General features: G+C 36.0%; 1 protein-coding gene across 2 annotated transcripts in view; it reads right to left on the reverse strand.

Annotated features, from left to right (window-relative positions):
* The window catches only part of LOC129264235 (oxysterol-binding protein-related protein 6-like), a 65272-nt gene that overhangs the window by 15393 nt on the left and 27586 nt on the right, over positions 1-22293 (reverse strand). For both annotated transcript variants that reach the window (XM_064097500.1, XM_064097504.1), the window contains exons 7-13: positions 22154-22251; positions 21529-21633; positions 20590-20740; positions 18774-18931; positions 18040-18156; positions 16077-16190; positions 15278-15353 (exon numbers count right to left, since the gene is read on the reverse strand). In XM_064097500.1, the coding sequence (XP_063953570.1) occupies positions 15278-15353; positions 16077-16190; positions 18040-18156; positions 18774-18931; positions 20590-20740; positions 21529-21633; positions 22154-22251 (819 nt within the window). The remainder of the gene's footprint in view (positions 1-15277; positions 15354-16076; positions 16191-18039; positions 18157-18773; positions 18932-20589; positions 20741-21528; positions 21634-22153; positions 22252-22293) is intronic.

Consider the following 22293-nt stretch of genomic DNA (forward strand, 5'->3'; position numbering starts at 1 on the left):
TCAACATACTTTCTATGCAGACTCTTTCTCTACAAAGGGGCAATCGTACAAATTGTGAAGTTTTTATACAAGATTCCTGTATTTAATAACATAAAATGCATGCAAAGAGCGTACATAGTAAATATGAAATAACAAATACATATTGTATATTTTATGTTGAGCCTCATGCTAGTAGGTTGAACTGAAAGAAACATGAGATCTCCACTTAAACCAATAAATGGCGTCAATGTAATATAATCATAAACTTATTCATGCATCCCCCTCTCTCTCTCCCTCTCTCTTACAATAAATAACTCTCCATAAAGCTTTATTCATTTATGGCTATGAACAATTAACAGTACGTTATCAATTAATATTCTTCAGCAAGAAAATCATTGAGTTATATATCAACTCAGGTGAGGCGTATTGGTAGCCGGCAGGATTTATTTAATGCACTGGAAACAGCAGCTGGAGCTATATAAACTATGGCCTCAAAATAGAATATTTCTAGGGAGGAGTGGGGAAACTGGATAATGTGCATGTAGCCTGACTCTGAGGACTGTGGTATTATCATTATCCTGATGTAAATTGCTATTATTAAATAATTGCATTTTATTGCTGTTTTCATTATTATTAGAAGTATAATTTTTACTTGATCATGATGACAACTCACTTAAGATACCAACCATGGGATACATGTAGGTTCTGATATCTAATACAAAATACATTTGGTTTACGACACTACCGTCTACCACAAGTTGCAAAGTACTTCAAAGTGAAATTTGAGTGAACTTTAAGAGACTTTTCTGACTACTTCATGCTGAACCTTTGAATGGGGGATTATACACCGACTTGGAATGAATGAATAATGAGACAAACAGAGTAGCAATCCTTAACCAATACATTGCCCTTTAAAAAATGACATCCAATATCTATCATGTTACTTGACACAAAGAGTAAGATATTATTGACCTAGAAAGATCGACAATTTGGAGTTCATATGCATTTACTACGGTATCAAATATGAATACAAGAGGCAATTCATTTTGGTTTCTCTTATCTCTTTATCTCTTCCAGTTCATTGATTTTCAAGTGCAGTATTGTGTAAATCATAACAGCAAGAAAAGGGGAAATTCAAGCACACACTGTTCACTGCTCTCATGGTGTTTTCTCATTATTCTACATATGTATCAACTGCTAGAAACTTGAAAGCATTATGCAGCCTCATACACTGTATTTTCCAAACACTGCATAATTCAATTAATTACATGCCCAGCAAACTGTTGCATAGCTTTGTTGACACCCCTTGAAGCCTTTCCTAATTATCCAAATCCAAACATTCAGGGTATTGGAAAGGTAGTCAGTCCCCAGCGTCAACGACTGCTGTAATTTATTCACCATGCTTGGTTTGTAATTGGTGATGTCTGGATGCCTGTGCAATTGAGCTGTAAGAAACGACGTGATATTCCCACCTGAAGAACAGGCAAGGTGAGAAAATACGCCAAGATGTCCTCGACCAATCTGAATTATATATTGAAAGAGCTTTGCTCCGAGGAGATACGGAAACTCTGATTGCATCAGCAAGTCAGGAAAGAGCTAAGGCTTGCAACAAGTTAAGGAATTAGGAGGGTAGAGGGAGAAGACAATGAGGAAGGTTTAAAAGGTAAGGTGTACCCATCGAAAAATCCATTACTGCATACAAGCAGATTTTGTTTACAGAGATTTCTTTTTCTTTTTCCTTTCTCAAAATCATTATTATCTAAACTTCTGTACATGCCTATTTAGTACATAAACGAAAAAAGAAATTGTAAACATGTAAATAATAATTTATTCTGTTACTAACTCCCAAATCATTAAAAAAAATGAAATAATGGTTTAGTATGTAAAGTTTTTTTTTAGAACTACTAAAGAGGAAACCACCATGTGTAACAACCCCCCCCCCCCAAAAAAAAAGAGAATATTAATTATACCCAAAAAAAATCAATAATAAAGTATTGCAAGAAGAGGAATGAATGCAATATCTACTTGAAAAAATTAAACACCATCCTTAATCTCAACTCAGTGTTTTCATTTTGCCATTGACAAGAGAAAAAAAAGGGTAATCAAAGCTTTTTTTCATCTTTTATTAAATTTTCATTTTACAAACCCCTTCTCTAAATTCTGTTTGCATTTGTTGAAGGAAAACAAAGTACATTTCAACATTAAACATCATCATTATTGAGGGTAATGAAGTCTTAACGTTAGACTTGGAACCATATTAGCTATCACTTTGATGAGAGTTCTGAGAGAAGCTTCTATGATAAAACATCTGTCACATGTAATATAATTCTATGACAATATCATCTATTCAGCACTCCAGGGTCATTAAGTCTCGAAAAAGGCAAATACCCTCTAGCTCAAAGAAGTGATATCCCCTCTTCAGGATCAGAAATGCATTTGCTCTTATTTCACAAGGAATAAATCCTTGTTGCTTTCAAAGAGATGTTTTAAATTGCTATGAGACGTGGATAAATCAATGCTCAGTGAACCTCAATGGTAGTATCTTCTTATCACCTGCTTTATAGTCTAGTCAACAAGGCAACCATAGAGAAAATAGTAAAAATACAACAGAATATGTGGAAGGTACATAAGTCCTAGGTGAAAAATTCATGGGATATATTAGGGTGAACTGCCCCCTAAATGTCTACCATGGCACTTGTATCCTTTGGCAAGGTCTTTATCTATGTAAATTTACCACTCTCCACCCAGGTGAAGTAAAATGGATACCAGGCAGGAAAATATATATATATATATATTTGAATGCTGAAGCACCTGATCAGCTTAGAAACATTAGTTATTAGAAAGGTATGTTATTTTTGCTCCCATTATACCCCAGCGTTTCTGAGACATAAACTCAATATATACTTAAGATTGCAAATTTAAGAGCCCCAGGTATTAAGATATTCTAGTATATCTAGAGGGCAACATTGCCTTCAAGTTGAACTAATTGTGAGAGATGAAATGTAGAGTAATCTACCATGGACTCTGCTACATCAGCCCCTCTTATTTTACTTTATTTTAATCTCTAATGACAATAGCTGTCTTGAAATGGATCAATACATGTATGCAAGACAGTCTCTGTTTTTATAATGACATTGGTTAACATCATTACAGAACAGAAGCATTGTTTAGCTTTTAAATGTCATCCATTTGCTTTCAACTTCAACTCATCATTCTCTCCATCTCTCTCACACACTATCACCCTCCACCCCCCCCCCCCGGCCCAAGTCCTGTCTCTTTGAAATAACGCTTGTAAATTTTTTCTATAATTTCATGATAGCCAAGTTAGTATTTGGGGGCTCCAGCATACTCTCGTATGCAAAGGAGCTAATCTGGTCCCTAATCAAACTCCTCTCAGAGTGAGATGAGGGACCAGCCCTGATGGAGTGATATTTCGGTCTTTCAAGAGTGAATTTTCACCTCTTTTGGAGTGAAAGTACACTTTCAATCAAAAAAAGGTGAAAACTCACTCTTGACAAAAACTGAAATCTCACTCCATCAGGACTTGTCCCTTATCTCACTCTGACAGTGTTATTAGGGACCAGATAAGCTCCTTAACATGTATCCCACGTCCTGCATTTTTGTATACGTATTGTACAAAAGGCCTTGGGACACTGTATGTAACATGAAAGGTCAATACTTGATGTCAATTTGTCCTGAAAATAAATATAACTTTTCTAAATTCTATAATTAATCATTATGTTTTTTTTTTCTTCTTTAAATGCACTTAATCTATGTACATGTACCTAGACTCTCAGTTGCATAACTATCACATATTCACACTTGTGTAAGAAGCCAACGAATATGACCTGAAATATATCCAACTCTAAATCCCAAGAATCTCATCAGGTGCCAAGTTTACTCACGTCCAACAAACCCATCCTGTCTACTTATCCCCTACCTCATCAGTTACCATGGCAACAGGTCGTTTCCATGAGGAAACCATACAAAAATCTGCATCTCATTTTATTAAGAAGCTAACTGGATATTGCAGACCCTGCACCAGGTGAATTTCTCCCCTCCATTTTGAATTTGAAGCAATGCATGGTTTATGGGGATGACGGATAATGAATTATGATAGTAAGTTGAGTAAATGGATTGGAACAATATGGGGTAGGTCGGATGGTAATCTCTTCATAGTGCACTGGGATGAGAGTAGCATGCACTGAAGCTCATCAGCATACATCACTAATGACTGACTGAGATTTAAGAGGACCACTGAATGAAAGGTTTTTAAAAAATGTAAACATGTAAAAAAAAAATGATATTGGAATATCCAGGGACCCATTGATCTAACATACATGACACTATTAGAAATGAAACATGTGAAGCAAGAAGGCTTGAATATTTCTTCCTTTAACAAGAAATTTCTTTTATGATTTAGATGATTAAACCACTCAAAAGTCTTTGATAGGTTTGAAGGTTCCATTGAAATAGAAGAGCTGTCAAGAGTTTTGTTATTCGATCTTGAAAAGCCACTACAACATCATAACATTTGTCAAGAGTTATGTGCAAAGAGAGTGAGAGAGAGATTAAAGAAAACAAGAGAGAAAGGTAAATTATTTAAAATCATTGCAGATGCATATTTAATTTTGAAAAAAAAATGGTATTCAAAATAATTCATGTTCTATTTTCAGTTTTTCGGTTTTCAAATGAAATTGTAATATTGATGTACATATAATTGTCGTGACATATTCATGATAAAAATATATTATATGCAGAAATGAATTGAAGGCAACATGAATCATCATCATAATTATTGCGCAATGTGAAATACTCTTTGTGAAAAAGAGCACACAATAACAATCACTTTAATCTACATTATATGTACATGTCTCCACATTTTATAACTCCATTTCCCCTTGTCTATTGCTATCTATGCCTATAAACCTGTCTTCCTTTCTATCCCCTGTACTGACATATGTAGTACATACAGTCCCTCCATTCATCTATCTTTTAGTATCAGCTAATTTTCTATCTATCTACATGTCTATTTCTTTCTCTCTCTCTAGATATATATATATCTGCATATGTATTAAAACACCTTCAAGTCAGTAGACCTCTAAACCAAATAATAATCAATATATTGTGGATGGATTAGAGGGAACACAAATACGTCTGAAATGAAAAGGGCAACATCCTCAGTATCATGACTCTTAATGACACAGTATTATATGAGACTGTCTGCCTTTTTATGACTTTAATAATGGAGACATAAAATCTTCAGATTGAAGAAAAGCAAAAGAGACATGTCTTTATCGGTTTTCGAATTTTTACTTGTGATTGCCAAGCTTTTTGAAGCTATTCAGATCTATATATATATCTATCTCCCTGTATGGTTATATATTCTTGGAATCCAGCTTGCTAAAAATATTTTTAACTCTGTTAGACAATCCTCTAGCATCTTTAAGGCTTAGACTACTGAATGCACCATTTGTTTTCAGAATATGCATTGATTCATAAACTGGTCAACTGCTGAATATATTGTAATGTGCACAATTCGCTTCAATGAAATCTAATGAAGATGTTAAAGTACTGACTGTAATTTAATACTTGAAGGATGACAAAAAGAGAATCATGGCGCCTATATAAATTGAAGACACATGCACATCATAAAAACCATGATGTGCAATTTTTTTTCAGTCTTTTCTTCAATGTAGTATTTCCATGAACTCAAGAACCTCAACCTCAAAATGGTATTGATTAATACCTATACATGTTTAAGACATGACAATGGTGCGATGGACATGTTAATGATACAATACTTGAGTGCTAAAAGGAACAAAGACTGATTGTTGTGGATGAGTGCTTGCTCAGTGCTCTAAATGTACCACTTTTCTAACATAAATCAATCTGATCATATGAAATAAATGAAAGAACAGAAATCTTTAATAAACAAAATAATTTTAATATGAAACATGCATGGCCAGGAAAATGGTAAATATATCATCAATTTACATCAAAATCATGTGTTCAGATTGAATTAATATTGTCAACTTTCCTATGCAATCACAAACTGATAATCATCATGTCATATGCTACAGATGTCAAGAACAGCTCATTTCTTTGGGTTCAATTCTAATAATCAATGGCAATTATGACCTACATGGAAAGAGCCACTGGCAATACAGAAACAAGTGGAGATTACTGTACATGTACATGTACACAACAAGGTGGTTAGATTCAATAAAAGACTGTTCAACCAAGCATGTAAGCACCTACCAGAGCATGGCTTGTCCATAAACGTTACTGTCATTCTCTCTATTGCTTCCAACACAAGACTATGTCCACTTAAAACATCTCATTTTTCAAATCCATCTGCTGGAACAGGATCCCCTCCTCACACAATTCCACAAGATAACACTTGTTAATGTCAGCCTTAAAAAATCTATAACTCTCTCACTGGAGCAATTTGGAGTGCGAGGCTAGCTAGTGGCTATACAGACACGGCCATCCCACACACTCACCGGTTCTGACGACATTCGCGATGCAAGCCACACTTTAATTAATCTGCCATATATGCGCTCGTTCGGTGACGAGTATGAGCAGCGCAGAGACCTTTAAGATCATGTATTTGACTTGACAATGTGAGTATGCATTGCAGTGAACAGAGGGGTGGGGAGAGAGGGTGAACAGAGGGGTGGGGAAGGGAAGAGAGCATAATGGACAGAGAGGGATAGAGAGAGAGAGAGAGAGAGAGAGAGAGAAAGAAAAAGAGAAAGAGAGACATGGGGACAGAGGATGGGAGAAAACCAGACAGAGGAAAAAAGGAAGTAGGAATGAGATCAAGAAAGACAGAAAGAGATAGAAATAAAGAAGAGGGACAAGGAAAAACAGAGAAACAAATAAATATTTGTTTAAACAGAGAGAGAGAGGATAAGGATGCCAAATAATGAAAGTAAACAGTGTTAGAACTACAGAGAGTGCAGAGAGAAGATGGAGAAACTACAAAAGGGAAAGATAACTTTTTTTCAAAAAAGGACAGAGGGGAGAAGGCAGAGAGGGGCACACACGGTGCAAGGTGGGATGGGGGTGTGTGTGTGTTTTCAAACCAGTATGGTACAATGAATGAAGTACTTGTATAGTGATGAAATCAATTTGTGCATATGTCGATGCATGGTAAACCAAATTAGGACTTGCCATTCAACTATTCCATCAGTGAATACACCATGCATGAATCTGCATCAATTAAATAGTTCAATTACCTTTGTACTAGTTACTAAGCTCAAGCTGTCTTCTGGAGTGATGGTGCATCAGATAGCATTTAATACGGAAATATATTTCATCATGTGTGCTTTAAGGCTTGTTCAGAAATAGTGTGTCAAAGCTCAGCAAGATTTTTGTGTCAAATGGATATAAGATATTGCAGAGGCAATATCAAAAAAAGGTTGGGTATTTCTTGTTTATAAAATTGCTAGGCAAATTTATCAATTCATAAATGAAATTTAGCTCAATAACTGGGAAACCTCAAATTTAAAAACTATTGGCCAAAATGTTGACTATTTGCAAGTGTTTATGTTTCAATCAGCAATATATTGCAAAACTGTTTTGTATGTTCAAAACGGTACAATGTCATTTTTCAACAATTTTTGTGCAGGTTTTAGTGATTTCCATCCTCTTGCATGACAACAAAATCAGCAGACTAATCAATTTTTTCTGAAAAGTTATAGAAAATCAAGTTATTAAAGTAAACAAACTCATGACATGTGTAATAAGGAAATCCCCATGGCATCAAATAACATGAATCATGACATCAAAGATAAGTCTGTACTACTATTTGTTTTACTTTCAATTAGAACAGTGCTATTTATCTCACTCTGTATGACAAATGGTACATGTACATGTACAGATGTAATTGGCTTGTACATTATGTGAACAAGGCTCCAATCTTAATACTCAAAAGACACACATCAACGTGTCTACTTAAATTTGAGCATTTTTTGGTTACATTCAAAATGAACAAGCAAATATTTTCATATAACTAATTGAGAAATAACTGAAACTGGGTCTTGGAAAATATTATCATCTGAATTATATGTCCACCTTTATAGCATAAAGCCTTTTATAGCAAACCTGTTGATACAAATAGCAACATGCTCATTTTTATTTTCATTCAAGATCAAATGGCATTGGTGTCTGTACAAAAAAAATGCAAATACATGTTTATACTTTTGTTTTCAGAAAAACATGTGTCATATGAATGCCACCTTCCACTAAAGCCCATGTGTTCTAACCCTAATGTGGTGTTTAGTAATAAACATGTAACAATAGCCCAATAATGTATCAAATCTCTTTTAAGTGTTCTTTGCCTGTGGAGGCAATATAGCATCATAAATGCAAACGATCCCTCCACTGATGCATCTAAAGCTGAGCTCTCCCAGTTAATGATTATTTTGGCAGCCAGCAGTCTTCAAATATTTGCAGAGAGTGTAAGCAGAGTTCTATGTGTAGCTGCATATGTAATAGCCTACTGGAATTATAGTGGGAATATGCAGGATTAGATGGCTCCCGTCGTAAAAATATGACACCAATGAATATATCATCCACATTTATTTTAGAAATCCAATTTCATGTTGATAACAGAAAAACATTCATTTTGTGATTTCATAGTTTTTATTAAGCATTTATTGAAATAATTAACTATTCCTACCAAAAAGCTGTTAACCAGTAACCAACTCTTTCTAAAGAGTTTAAAGTTTAATTCAATCTTTCATCTCTGAATAATTTCTAATATAAATAATTTATTGGTTGGATTGCTTAACTAAGCTAGTCGTACAGACTGTTTCACCCTAAGGCTCATCAGCGACTAGATGATATTGCAGTATATCACTACTTACTTACTTACCTAATTTCTAATATATTCAATCAATCAGTACTACATAGAACATGCAAACCCCACAAAATAATCATTTATCAGTTGATCACGTTTTATCTAAATATCACTACATAAACATATAGTACATAGCTAGTAGAGATATCCCTGGGGGGCACTCAAATTATTTTTTTTATGGGGGTGGGCCATACGAAACTCTGAAATGGGGGTCTAAGGAACTGACTAAAAGGGCAAAGTACGGGTCTTGGGAACTAGATATATACCGCGCGGTGTGAAAAACAGGGTCTACGGAACGGGATTGCGGCACTTCAATCAATTTCAATTTAAAAAATTGATAGTCTTAATTTTGAGTTTGTACAATATATGGATTTCAAGAAGTTAATTTCACGATGTTTAATCATTTAACAATTCAATTTGATAATGATCAATTTAGAATTGATTCCTCAAATAATTTTATTGCCAATTCAATAACATATCTATTTTTTTTTAATAATCATAAAGTAAAAACAAAAATCACTCTTTTCTTTAATCAATAAAAATATTGATGTGAGTGTGATTTCTCAAAATCATTCAAAAAATCTAATACAAAATTAATTTTCTTATCAAATTTGATTCTAAGAATGCAAAATAATACTCAGGGAAAAGTTGTCTTAAATCTTTTAATGCAAGGTCAAAATTGTTTTTCATGATTAAATCAGATCTCAATAGGTGGTTTCAAACCGCCTCGATCACAAGAATCCCCGTTAAATTACGAGAACATTTTTAGGCTAAAAAATACCCATTAATTATTCCTGCATTCAGACCGCCCCGAAACATACACTTCGGGATAAATTCCTGAAGTTAGGAGCATGCGCAGTATGGTCTAATAAGCAGGCAAGGCGCGAGATTCAAAACCACTAGCCCACCAGACACCCACGGCGCTGCACCCAACGACACGCTGGGCTAAAAGTTCCCGTAATTTGCTTTCACATCGCCAAAATACCTGCGACCTTGGAAAAATCCCCGTGAAAGTTCTCGTAATTTCGCCAAGTACTTACTATTTAGCGGGTATTTTCTTTCGGGGAAATTACGCGTAGTTTGCTTTCACATTACCAAAATACCTGGTATTTTCTGATTGGGGTAAATTTCCCGATCAGAGAATACCTAGAACTGACGAACTTCGAGGCGGTCTGAAACCACCTAATGAGCTCACAAAATTGTGCTGCTTCAAGATGATGAAGATAAACACATTTTGATTCTAAGGCCATAAATATGTTCTAGACCTCTATCTTGCCCATACTGGCAATGAATGCTATCTATGAGCACCGAAAGGTGGACCTGTGCACTACAGTCCGACCTTTCTTTTCCGGCCTCCTCTTATCCGGATCTCTCTATTATCCAGACGCACACTTGCCGAGTGTTTTTTTTTTTCAATCTAGTAGGTGGAAAAACGAGATTTCAATCTAAACTCAAAATTCCTACGCAAACTCACTTTGATTACATACATTTTCCAACCTACAACCACATTATCTTTTATGAAAATATCTTACCCAAATCACCGAAAGAACTTAAACAGGATGATTTTCCAGTAAATCATTAAAACCATTTTATCACATTCTCTTTTTTTTTCCCAGGAAAAAACAACACATGTCTCACTAACTAGCGCTAGGCCTCGATACAGACAGTGCCATCTATCATGTTTGAGCCTACAGTCATAACAATGGCCTACTTTGAGAAGCTGCGATGGTCGCCGCGATGATCCAATATTAAAACTTACATGTAATTTCATTCTCTTTCTTTCGAGGTATGCTCGATGTATACCTCAATCATTTCAGCAGGTAAATTTTCCAAGATTTTTGGTAACCAATTGATTTCATTTCCGTAAAAAACGCCTATAATTTGCACTGACACTGCAGTGAATACTGTCTGTGTATGCCCACTACAATAGATTATGTGTAGCTACCATAGGGGAGGCAGTTGCGTGTATTTGTATTGGGTCTCCCAGATCCGGATAAATCCCTTATCCGGATTGGTGCTGGTCCCAACGTGTCCAGATAAGAGAGGTTGGACTGTAGCCACCATTATTATTATCTAATATAATACATGTTCATTTCTAATTTTGGCAACCAAATAAATTTATATTTTACCCTGTAATCATATTCCTAGTGCTATACACTTTGGAAAAAATATAACCCCTAAGGGAAAATATGCCAAAATAATGTTATATTACACACCCAAACTTGGTCAGTCAATACCTGTATAACAGGACAGAAAGGGATACTAAATTATGGTATACTAAAATATATTTCATTCAAAACCCAGGATTTGCCATACGTAATGTATGCAAATTAAATTTTAATAAAAGACAAATAGAGAGTTCATCGTTATCTAAAAGAAAGAAATATTAATATGCAATCTGGCCTGTGCATGCTCCTTTTTAACAAAGACTTGAAGGTTAAGCATAAATACGGATGAATCCATGTATTTCATCACAATCACTACCATTTGCAAATTTATATTGAAAGCTGTTATCAAGCTTCAGATGACATTTAGTGTATGATGGTGGTCCCCAAGTGTGCGCACCTAACGATTTGAGTTAAGATTTAACATGAATTTCTTATTACTTCATAAAAATCTTTCAGTTGATAATGATCCTTATATTCTTATGAGTAAGTGTGCCAAATATCTCATAACAAATTTGAAAGAAATATATGATTTTCTTGGAAAAATCCTCAAGCAGTAATTTTCAGATTGAACAAAAAACATGCGATTCAGGGAGTTTGATGAGAAAGGCTGCATTGTGAGGCCGTCACATGAAATGCCCAAAATTCATTATTTTCCCACCATTTTGAGTCAGACTTTTTAATGAATATCTGTCTATGTATTGCATGTGTAAAGTTTGTGTTCGCTGCGTATCTTCTATCACTAGAATCGCGCAGATACGCGTATGCACAGACAAGAGGGACTGCGCAGACTTGGGGGAACTTGCCATACATTTTAAAATTTTACCCACATTTCATATAAAATCATTTGGATTCTGTAGACTGTATCATACAGGAAAAACAAAATAATCAAGAAACTACATTTCAAATTAGACAAGACAAACTAACTATTGCATGTGCTGTATTCATCCCAATTGAAAAGCCTGCTTATAAACAGGGCATATAAGGAGATGAAAATGCAACAAGCCAATAATTCCCTTTATTTCTCTAAAATGTTATTTGATATTGAAACAGATAGTATGCACAAAGTGAGACAAAAGACTAAACAAGTGGAACGCCTCTGGCAGTCTCGCCTGCATTACGCGATTTAATATAGCAGCAGTGCTAACTTTGAAAACTACTATAAAATAATCATTCACAAACACTCCATTCATATAATGACATAATACCACGTTCATTGACCATAAATGACATTTGAACGGTGACTTAAGACTTGTCAACTACATCCATGTCCACATTTCAATCACTCTATCTATAAACTTTCAAAGTTATGATGGCAATTCAACAAGTACCCCAACATGGCCTGAGTTTATTGACCTTAACTGACCTTTGACCTTGGTTTTGTGACCTGAAACTCACAGGGGATGTTCAGTGATACTTGATTACTCTTATATCCCAAGTTTTATGAACTAGATCCATAAACTTTCAGAGTTAGGATGGTAATTTAACAAATACCCCCAACACGGCCAAAGTTCATTGACCTTTAATGACCTTTGACCATGGTCATGTGACCTGAAACTCGTACAGGATGTTCAGTGATACTTGATTACTCTTATGTCCAAGTTTTATGAACTAAATCCGTAAACTTTCAGAGTTAGGATGGTAATTTAACAAATACCCCCAACACAGCCAAAGTTCATTGACCTTAAATGACCATTGACCATGGTCATGTGACCTGAAACTCGCACATGATGTTTGCTAATACTTGATTAACCTTATGTCCAAGTTTCATGAACTAGATCCATAAATTTTCAAAGTTATGATAGTAATTCAACAAATACCCCCAACTTGACCAAAGTTCATTGACCCTAAATGACCTTTGACCTTGGTCACGTGACCTGAAACTCGAGCAGGATGTTCACTAATACTTGATTAACCTTATGCCTAAGTTACATGAACTAGGTCCATATACTTTCTAAGTTATGATGTCATTTCAAAAACTTAACCTTCGGTTAAGATTTTGAAAATAATTCTCCCAACATGGTCAAAGTTCATTGACCCTAAATGACCTTTGACCTTGGTCATGTGACCTGAAACTCAGGCAGGATGTTTAGTAATACTTGATTAACCTTATGTCCAAGTTTCATGAACTAGGTCCATATACTTTCTAAGTTATGATGTCATTTCAAAAACTTAACCTTAGGTTAAGATTTGATGTTGACGCCGCCGCCGTCGGAAAAGCGGCGCCTATAGTCTCGCTCTGCTATGCAGGCGAGACAAAAAAACAAAAAAGGATGGTCAGATGACCTGCAAACATAATGGCATCTACCTACGAAGGGCACAGGGTGAAAACATTCTCTTCTATGGGGAAGGAATACATTTTCAAAAGGGCTTTTCAATAATTTCTTTCACTCTCCACAGAAAATCACATACACCAAGCACATCAGCAACATTCAAATTCAAACTTTAATTAAATTTGGACTTTAACTCTTTGTGCGCTGGACCATGAACCCATCTGTACTGAATTATTTTCAGGGAGGGAAACAATGCGTTGTTTGTTGAGTGTTTGTGTTTGTTGAGCACCGAGTGTGCATTGGTGCGAAGTACACGTGAAAAGGGTTAAATGATACAGCAAAATGGAGACTAAGTTCTTATCTCAAGTAAACTAATTACTTTAGGTATCATAACAGGAATCACCAAACAGTTTTGAAGAAATGGACAATTTCAATGTGACATTACCGATCTACAACTGCTATTTCTTTCAAAGATTGTAGGCTTAGTGGTGACTAGATGCTGAACGAGATTCTTAGCAAAAGCTGTTAAGTTGCCACTTTTGTTAGGAACATTACACAAATATATAATAATAAGAATAGTTGTGCTTCATAACTTTTGTACGTAAGTATCTAATCCAGCTATAGATAAATACGATCATTATCACAGAGATGCCAACCTAAAGGGATGGTTGTCAGGAATATTTACCATATTTGTCAGGAACAAATGGGAGTTTCTCAGGAACATCCCGCGAAGTAGCATCGTTTATACGCTCAAAAAAAAAAAACTCAGAAAATGAGTGAACAATGTCTCCGCCTTAATGATTTCGTGATCAGCTGAAATTGATGTAGAGGATTGGAAAAATGTATCGATTCCAGGAGCTTTCTGCAACTTGGCATATTCTTTATGCTTTTTGCTTGAAACATGTCTTCTACAGTCATCGCGTCCTCCGTGTGAAATTGAAACATCCAGTTTGCACGCTGAACAAAAGATGTGGTTTTTACTCACTTTACTTGGCTTTAAAACTGGCCACACAGCAGAGTATTCCATTTTAAATGTCTGCAATCTCCTTTTTTTTGGTAGGCTGTGACTCCATTTCGCCTGCGTCCGTAATTCTTTTGCGCGATTCCATGATGTTAACGATGTTAAACTTTCAACCACCAAGACGAATGCTACTTCGAAGTTTGAACTCGCTACAGTGCAATACACGTATATGCAGCGCAGTGACGTGCCTAGCAGTAGCACTGCACTAGCAGTTACATGCGATTACCATGTCACACATGTGTTCATGTGTACAGTCAATCGCCATTGACATTGTGCATGCATGAACCGCGGCTTGCACTCCGCACTTCGCTGTGTATTCAGCAGCAGCGCGCGGAGGCGCTTGCAATAGAAATCTCAGTAGAGAAACTCCCGTTGGTTTACCGTTGGCCACACACACGCTGCATGCACGATACATGTATACACAATACACGCATATACATGCACAATACACAATACACGCATATATACACATGCACAGCAAAGCAATACACAATACACATGTATTGTAGTTGTTTTTTCCGTAACCTTTTTACTGTTGCCGTAACACCGTAATTGGAGGAATAAAATCGGAACAAATACGGCGAATCCGGAACGGTTGGCATCTCTGTTATCATCATCAGGAATTATGAATTATTATTATTCTTAAAATCAAGACACCCAGGCCTGTATTCTGGAGTCTAATCTAACTCGGCTAAACTTATGGGTAATTGAAATTATGAGAATTGTCTTTGCACTGCATGCTTATATTCATTGTGCTCTTTAATGGTGAATAAAGCTATTTCATTTATCATTCCCAGTAAGTTATGAATGATTTGAACAACAAATGTGCTGACAAATGGAACTTCAATTACCAGAGACTAGTGTCGTAGTTAAACCACAACTTCACACAAGAGTTTAAATCGAACCTGAATTCAGAATACAAGCCATACACTTAATACAAACACTCCACAAAACGAAAAGTAATACTTACAATCTCGGAAGTCATCTTCCTCAAAGTCAGCTGCATCATCATCTTCGCTGGTTACCGAACTTTCAACCTCCTCCTCCTTACAAAACAAAATAAGTTGTGAAGCAATCAAATGTAATTCTGTCATCGCCTTTCCAGGCAATTAAACAACATAATTAGGTACAACCAGGGGAAAAATATTGCTTGCATTTTTTCCCTACAACTCTTTACATCAAAATTGTATTGAACCCAATAGCAATTTACAGAGGCTCTTTCACAGCAAACATTGTCATTTAATTTTGTATTTCTTTTTTGCCCTTACCCCCATCTACTTTTTAGTGCAATCTTTGTACAGAAAATTTGAAATCTTGCTGATAAAAAAATTAAATTCATGATCATCAACCCTCAGTCACACAAGATTGGGCTTTAAAGCTTAACAAGTTTATTTAGTGTTCAGAGATATTGAGACAAATCGCCCATTCAATCTACCTATGTTTTGAAAAAACATTATGAAACTGCAAAAAACATGTCAAGTTTGTAAAAACACTCTCAAGACATTACTGCAATTTCACATTTAATGTTAATGTGATGATCTTGTCTGTGCAACCACCAGCAAACTTTACTCTGCCTTAAGTCTTAACAGATTGGTTTGCAGGTTTTTCATCCTCTAATTTTCCATTGAATTTATCAACAAAATGCTGCTGAATCGCGGTCAGCCATGTCGGAGTAATCCTTTACTGGTTAACAGAAATCTTGACTTGTCAATATTTCCAATTTTGACTCACTGAGATGATAATAATGAGAGAAGTGTGATTTTTTTTACCTCATCTGATGAAGAAGCACTTGAAGCAAGATACTCCTGAGCATCGAAGAATTCCACAATTGATTCTGAACGTGATAATCTATCATCTGATAGCTGTGGTGTCAGTGGAGTGTGCTGTAGATTCAAGTAAAATCAAGTTCAAGTATCTAATATTGCAGCTTTTGAAAAGTGATCAAATGGTCCTGAAAATGCAACATTCTTATTTTAAAAAATCCTGCTCATTTTGTGTAAAAGTCGTTCCATAAATGCATTCAAGTTCTGAATTTTTATCAGCAAAATTTGAAGTAAGGAAAATGTACAATACAAACACACATTCGTATGTAACGTGTATTGTTACAACTGAAATAAAAAATAAAAATAATGGAAATATACATATTCATAAAATCATTTGTAATTTCAGAAAAGGTTACATAAAACATCCCACAGGATGAAATGAAAAACAAGGCAAACGACAAGCGTTGTCTCGCCTGCATATTGCAGTCATGAAGAGACTGCATGTCAAATCTGAAGGGTAACATTTAAGAAACTTTGACAGCTTTTCTATTGCACCATTGGCAAATTTGTGTGAATATTATAAATGGTGCCAAGAACTATAGCTCATTAAATAAATAACAACAGTTTTTAAAGAATAAACAAGTAAAATACAAAATCTGGTTCAGGTATAGAGAGTACTGAGTTCTGAAGTAAAATGTTAGTGTTAAAAAGTATAAAATTATAAAGTTCATGTCACTAAAGGAACAAAGTAGTGTGAAAGTTCATTGACCTTTGACCTTAATCAAATTCAACTCACATTCGAACCTGACCTGCACCTTCAAGAGATGGACCTCTGTTACGAGTTTGGCGATCCCACCTCGAAGCTATAGAAAGTTATTGTGTGTACAAAATAGCACAGTGCCAGTCATGGAAAGTTCATTGACCTTTGACCTTAATCAAATTCAACTCACATTCGAACTTGACCTGCACCTTCAAAAGATGGACCTCTTGTATGAATTTGGCAATCCTACCTCGAAGATATAGAAAGTTATTGTGTGTACAGCACAGCACAGTGCCAGTCATGGAAAGTTCATTGACCTTTGACCTTATTCAAATTCGGCTCACACTTGAACTTGACCTGCACCTTCAAGAGATGGACCTCTGTTATGAATATGGCGATCTCACCTCGAAGCTATAGAAAGTTATTGTGTGTACAACACAGCACAGTGCCAGTCATGGAAAGTTCATTGACCTTTGACCTTTGACCTTATTCACATTCGACTAATATTCGAACTTGACCTGTGCCTTCAGGAGATGGACCTCTGGTATGAATTTGGCGATCCCACCTCAAAGCTATAGAAAGTTATTGTGTGTACAACACAGCACAGTGCCAGTCATGGAAAGTTCATTGACCTTTGACCTTATTCACATTTCGACTCATATTCGAACTTGACCTGTGCCTTCAGGAGATGGACCTCTGGTATGAATTTGGTGATCCCACCTCGAAGATATAGAAAGTTATTATGTGTACAACATAGCACAGTGCCAGTCATGGAAAGTTCATTGACCTTTGACCTTATTCAAATTCAAACTTGACCTGTGCCTTCAGGAGATGGACCTCTGGTATGAATTTGGTGATCCCACCTCGAAGCTATAGAAAGTTATTGGGTGTACAACACAATTGTTGACGACGACGACGCCGGAAATAGTGATACCTATGTCTTGCTCCGCTACGCAGGCGAGACAAAAACCCAACACTTTCAGTGATCAACATTATCTCTTCTTTCTCTGTTTCATTGCAATAATTTGATGGACTGTATAACTTATCATACTTTCACTATGCTGATCTGTATTTCCATATTTCTATTTCAAGCTTCATTTACTGTCAATGTGGAAACTCATGAATTGCAACCTCATAATACAAATAACCTGAACTTTTCTCAATGCTAAAAATCAATGGAAGAACATTAACTGAAAAGCTTTGAATTACCTGTAGTGGAAGTGTCATATCTAGGTCAGGTTTAGCTGCTATAGGTGTGAAAGTGATGGAAGCCTCTTCAAAAATTCTGGAAAGACGTTCACGCATATCGTCATTCTGCGCTTTCAGCTGTGTGATAAAACAAAGATTAAATGATAAAGAGGATACAAAGGTTGTTTTTATCCTTTCCAATATAACCAAGAAGACTTCAGTAAAATATGAATGTACATTCTATTGCTTTTTCATACAATTTATAATTTTAGATCACATACTTATATTCCCTTTTCTAACAATACTCACTAATAGAGTTTAAAATTTTGAACATTGTTCTTTTTTGGTGCATATGCTAATCAATATCATACAATCATAAAGTAATATATACATGGTAAATCCATTTTAACTTAATTATTATAATGGGTAGTGTGTACAAATCATTCTGCTTGATAAAATCAACTTGACTGAGCTTCAAAGATTCACTTTACATGCAAATGCCCAGTTTTGTCAGTGGCACCTCAACAAGGCTCTTATTTTAATGAAATTATCTTTAGATATAAATTGATTCACACATTTGAAACATTTTTCTAACAGGTACATTGAAATTCATATTCTCGAATATAAAATTTTGTAAAATTGACTTCATATAAGGTCTTATTTTTTATTGAATAACTATCTTGACAAAAATTGGATATAAAAACCAGAAAAATCTTAGGAGGTTAATGTTTCAAGTTTAATGGAGTTAAGATCACCTTGTGCATAGAGTCTTGCATCATGGCAATCTGTCTGGATTGTCCTAATGCAGATCCCAGCGTAGAACCTAGCATGTGGGACTGTGCATCAACTACCTGCTTGCATTTATCTGATTGAACTGTCAGCCAATGGAGGGCGCTCTTCAAGTTTCTGTGAACTGGAAGAAAGAGTGAAAGACCACATCTAGCATGTTGCTTGTACATCTCACCATATCATTTTTAGTAGTTGCTTAACCCTAAATCTCCCAGGGTATTTTGATTCTTGTCATTCCCGAGGGGGGGGGGGCATTATGGCCCCCCTTAACCCTAAATAGACTGGGCTATTTTGATGCCAAAGAAGACTGGGGGGGGCTGATTTAGCCCCCCCCCCTATTAATTAATTGAGTTTGATTAGTAAAATTGAAAATAATTATACATTCATGAATTTTGGCTAAAAACACAATTTGCATTGGATTTGTACACAAATTCAAGTTTTTGACCGATTTCGGGTCAACATGCACTTACAAAATGTTGCGTAATTTCGGAACCACGTACCCGGGCGTCGCAAATTTGGTCTCAAAAGTTGCGCAGGACTTGAAAGAAAAAAGTCATGGAACGGCGCGGCGCCAGCTTTTCGCGTTACAGATTTATCGCGAAAAATGTCGAGGGGGGGCTGAATCAGCCCCCCCCCCAGTCTTTTTAGGGTTAAGATCTCAGCCGCGGATTGCGCGATCACAACAAAAATTTGCATGATGGTAGAGAATGACGTAATCTACGCAGTTGCATTGGTAAATTTCACTGAATTCATATATTTTTATTTTATATGAATTAATTATGCTAATTTATTCATGAAATCATACTTTTTGCTCTGATTCACAAAATTAAGCTCCTAGAATGCAATTTTTTGGTGAAAATATTCTTTATAGCATTCCTAACAATTGTGAATGAAAAAAATTCTGGTACCAAGACCGATTTCTTATGTATTTTATTGTTTTTTAAATTTCTTATGTATTTCCTTGTTTTTTTACTTTTTGTTTTTTATTGTTTTTTCGATGGAAATCGTTCCAGACTTAATTCTGTTCATAAACAAGGCAAAATTAATTAAGTTTAATCAGTGAAAGTAGAAATAATGATACATTTATGAATTTTGGCTAAATACACAATTTGCATTGGATTTGTACATGAAATCACGTTTATGAGCAATTTGGGGTCTGACATGCACTTACATAATGTCGTAACCGCGTACCCGGGCGTCACAAATTTGGTCTCAAAATTTGCGCGAGACTTGAAAGTAAAAAGTCAGCGAGCGGCGAGGTCAAAAAATTTTGCGCAGCAGATATATCGCGAAAATTGTCGAGGGGGGGCCATTATGGCCCCCCCTCCCCCGGGACAATTAGGGTTAAGTGACCATGTCATGGGCCTTTCTTACACAACAATTGTAATTCATTGTGCATAAATCATAAAATCTTATAATAAACATTGTCTGATTTTGAACAAAAGGTTGAGACAATGTTGCATATTTGTGCTACAGAGTGTACTTGTCCCATCCTCCAAAGTGTTCTCTTTCACTCCATAAATGATCACACACTGGTGGCAGCATTACTACAGGTAATGAGTGTTACATGGAGATACACCTCCACACTACAATAGTTGTGACCCAAAGAGCTCACAAAATACAAAAATCCTCTCGATATTATAACATTGAACCAATTACATGTATAATATTGGAAGACAATTTAAAATCCAATAAAATCAACATCCAATCTGAATTCCAAACATGAACCCAATTCACCTTTACATACACTGCAGTATATAAAACATTGTTGAGTATAATTACCTTGACTGGCCGTTTCTAAGAAGTCATCCCGGTTCTTCTGATCAACCTCTTTTGTTGAGACGGTAGATGAGTACGATCTGATGCTTACTGTATCATCCTCGACTACTAATCCAGTGCCAGGTATTACTGATGATGGGTGACTGTTTGGCCTCTGAAAAAGAACAGATTGGTAAATTTAAATGGGGGACTGTTTCTTTCCATCACCCCTTCCTACATGTACATGTAGCAAGAATATTGTGTCATCTCCCTTTTTATCAAAGGTGTATCTAACTTTTGTAGTATAAAATTCTGCATTCTATTCTTACCTTACTCCTGAAGATGGACAGTCAACCTGCCCGAAACGTCGAGTCTCTCTACCACTCATCATCTCTACTCGCCGACTCAAGCCAGCATCTCCTCACTAGCTCTACTACTCAAGCTGTTCTCAACTCATCTTTCCTGGTTTACAGTCCTTTTCAGGACTACTTTCAAGAAAGAATACCCTACTCTCAAATCTCCACTTTCTCGCCTATCCATTTCTTCTCTTCTCCTATCCACTGTTTCTACAACACTTCACATGGTGTACCGTAAACCACATCAGCGATTGTACATACCACCATGCAAACCTTCAAACAACATCTTACCTTACTATGTTATAAAATGCCTAATCCATAATAATGAAGTCATCACCATCATCATCATCATCATCATCATCATCATCATCATCATCATCATCATCATCATCATCATCATCATCATCTTCTTCTTCTTCTTCTTCTTCATCATCATCACCATCATCATCAACATCATCATATTCACCATCATTACCATCATCATCACCCCCACCACAACCACCACCGCCGCCGCCGCCACCACCATAATCATTAATTATATTGTAATCATTATTACTATCATTACTACCGTTTCTAAATTTACTTTTAGAAAAGATATCTTCCTTACCGATTTGATATCATGTACTTGTGGGTCACTGGGAACCTTTCTCCTCATCTTCTTGAGTGATTTACGTGCTTTAGATTTCTTGTGTCCTGATACTGGATCATCAACCTGAAAGTGGACAACCAAGTGCATACCTAGTTTAATACCAAGAATGCGTATAGGATTTCCATTTATTTGAATGGAGGATATAAGAGCATAGTCGACTATAAATGCCTTGCTAATGGGAAAAGATGCCGCAGCCGGGGATCGAATCCCGGACTTACCATGTATAGTCAGGCGCCTTAGACCGCTCGGCCAGGGCACCGCCACATGAAAATCCAAATGTTCTCAGTACTAACATAATGAGGATGTGTTCCTTTGAAAGAATAGTTTATTTTCTCAGATGTGATATCTAAGTTGAAAGACCACCAGTCTTATCATCTGGGCTGGGATATAATTCTGTTTTTGACAGAAGGATTTTCTTTTTCATTTGAAGCGGAGACCTGGGGTGTGTTTCATGAAGAAAATAGTCAATGATTTTCACTAATTTCTCTGACCCCATCAGATGTAAGGATTTAAATTGCCTATAATAGTTGTCAGTAAAAACACTGGATATTTGTCTCACGAAATACCCCCTGAATAAACTTACCTCATAGTTGCCGTCTGCGTAGGGAGGTAGCTCTGTGTTCAAGAGTTCTTGTAAGATGTTAGATAGACTAACTATACTCTCCTCTGCATCAGTTAGCTCTGTCATAAACGAATTATTAACACATTATGAATACGCACATC

Source organism: Lytechinus pictus, chromosome 1 (assembly GCF_037042905.1).
Source record: "Lytechinus pictus isolate F3 Inbred chromosome 1, Lp3.0, whole genome shotgun sequence".
Lineage (NCBI taxonomy): Eukaryota > Metazoa > Echinodermata > Echinoidea > Temnopleuroida > Toxopneustidae > Lytechinus > Lytechinus pictus.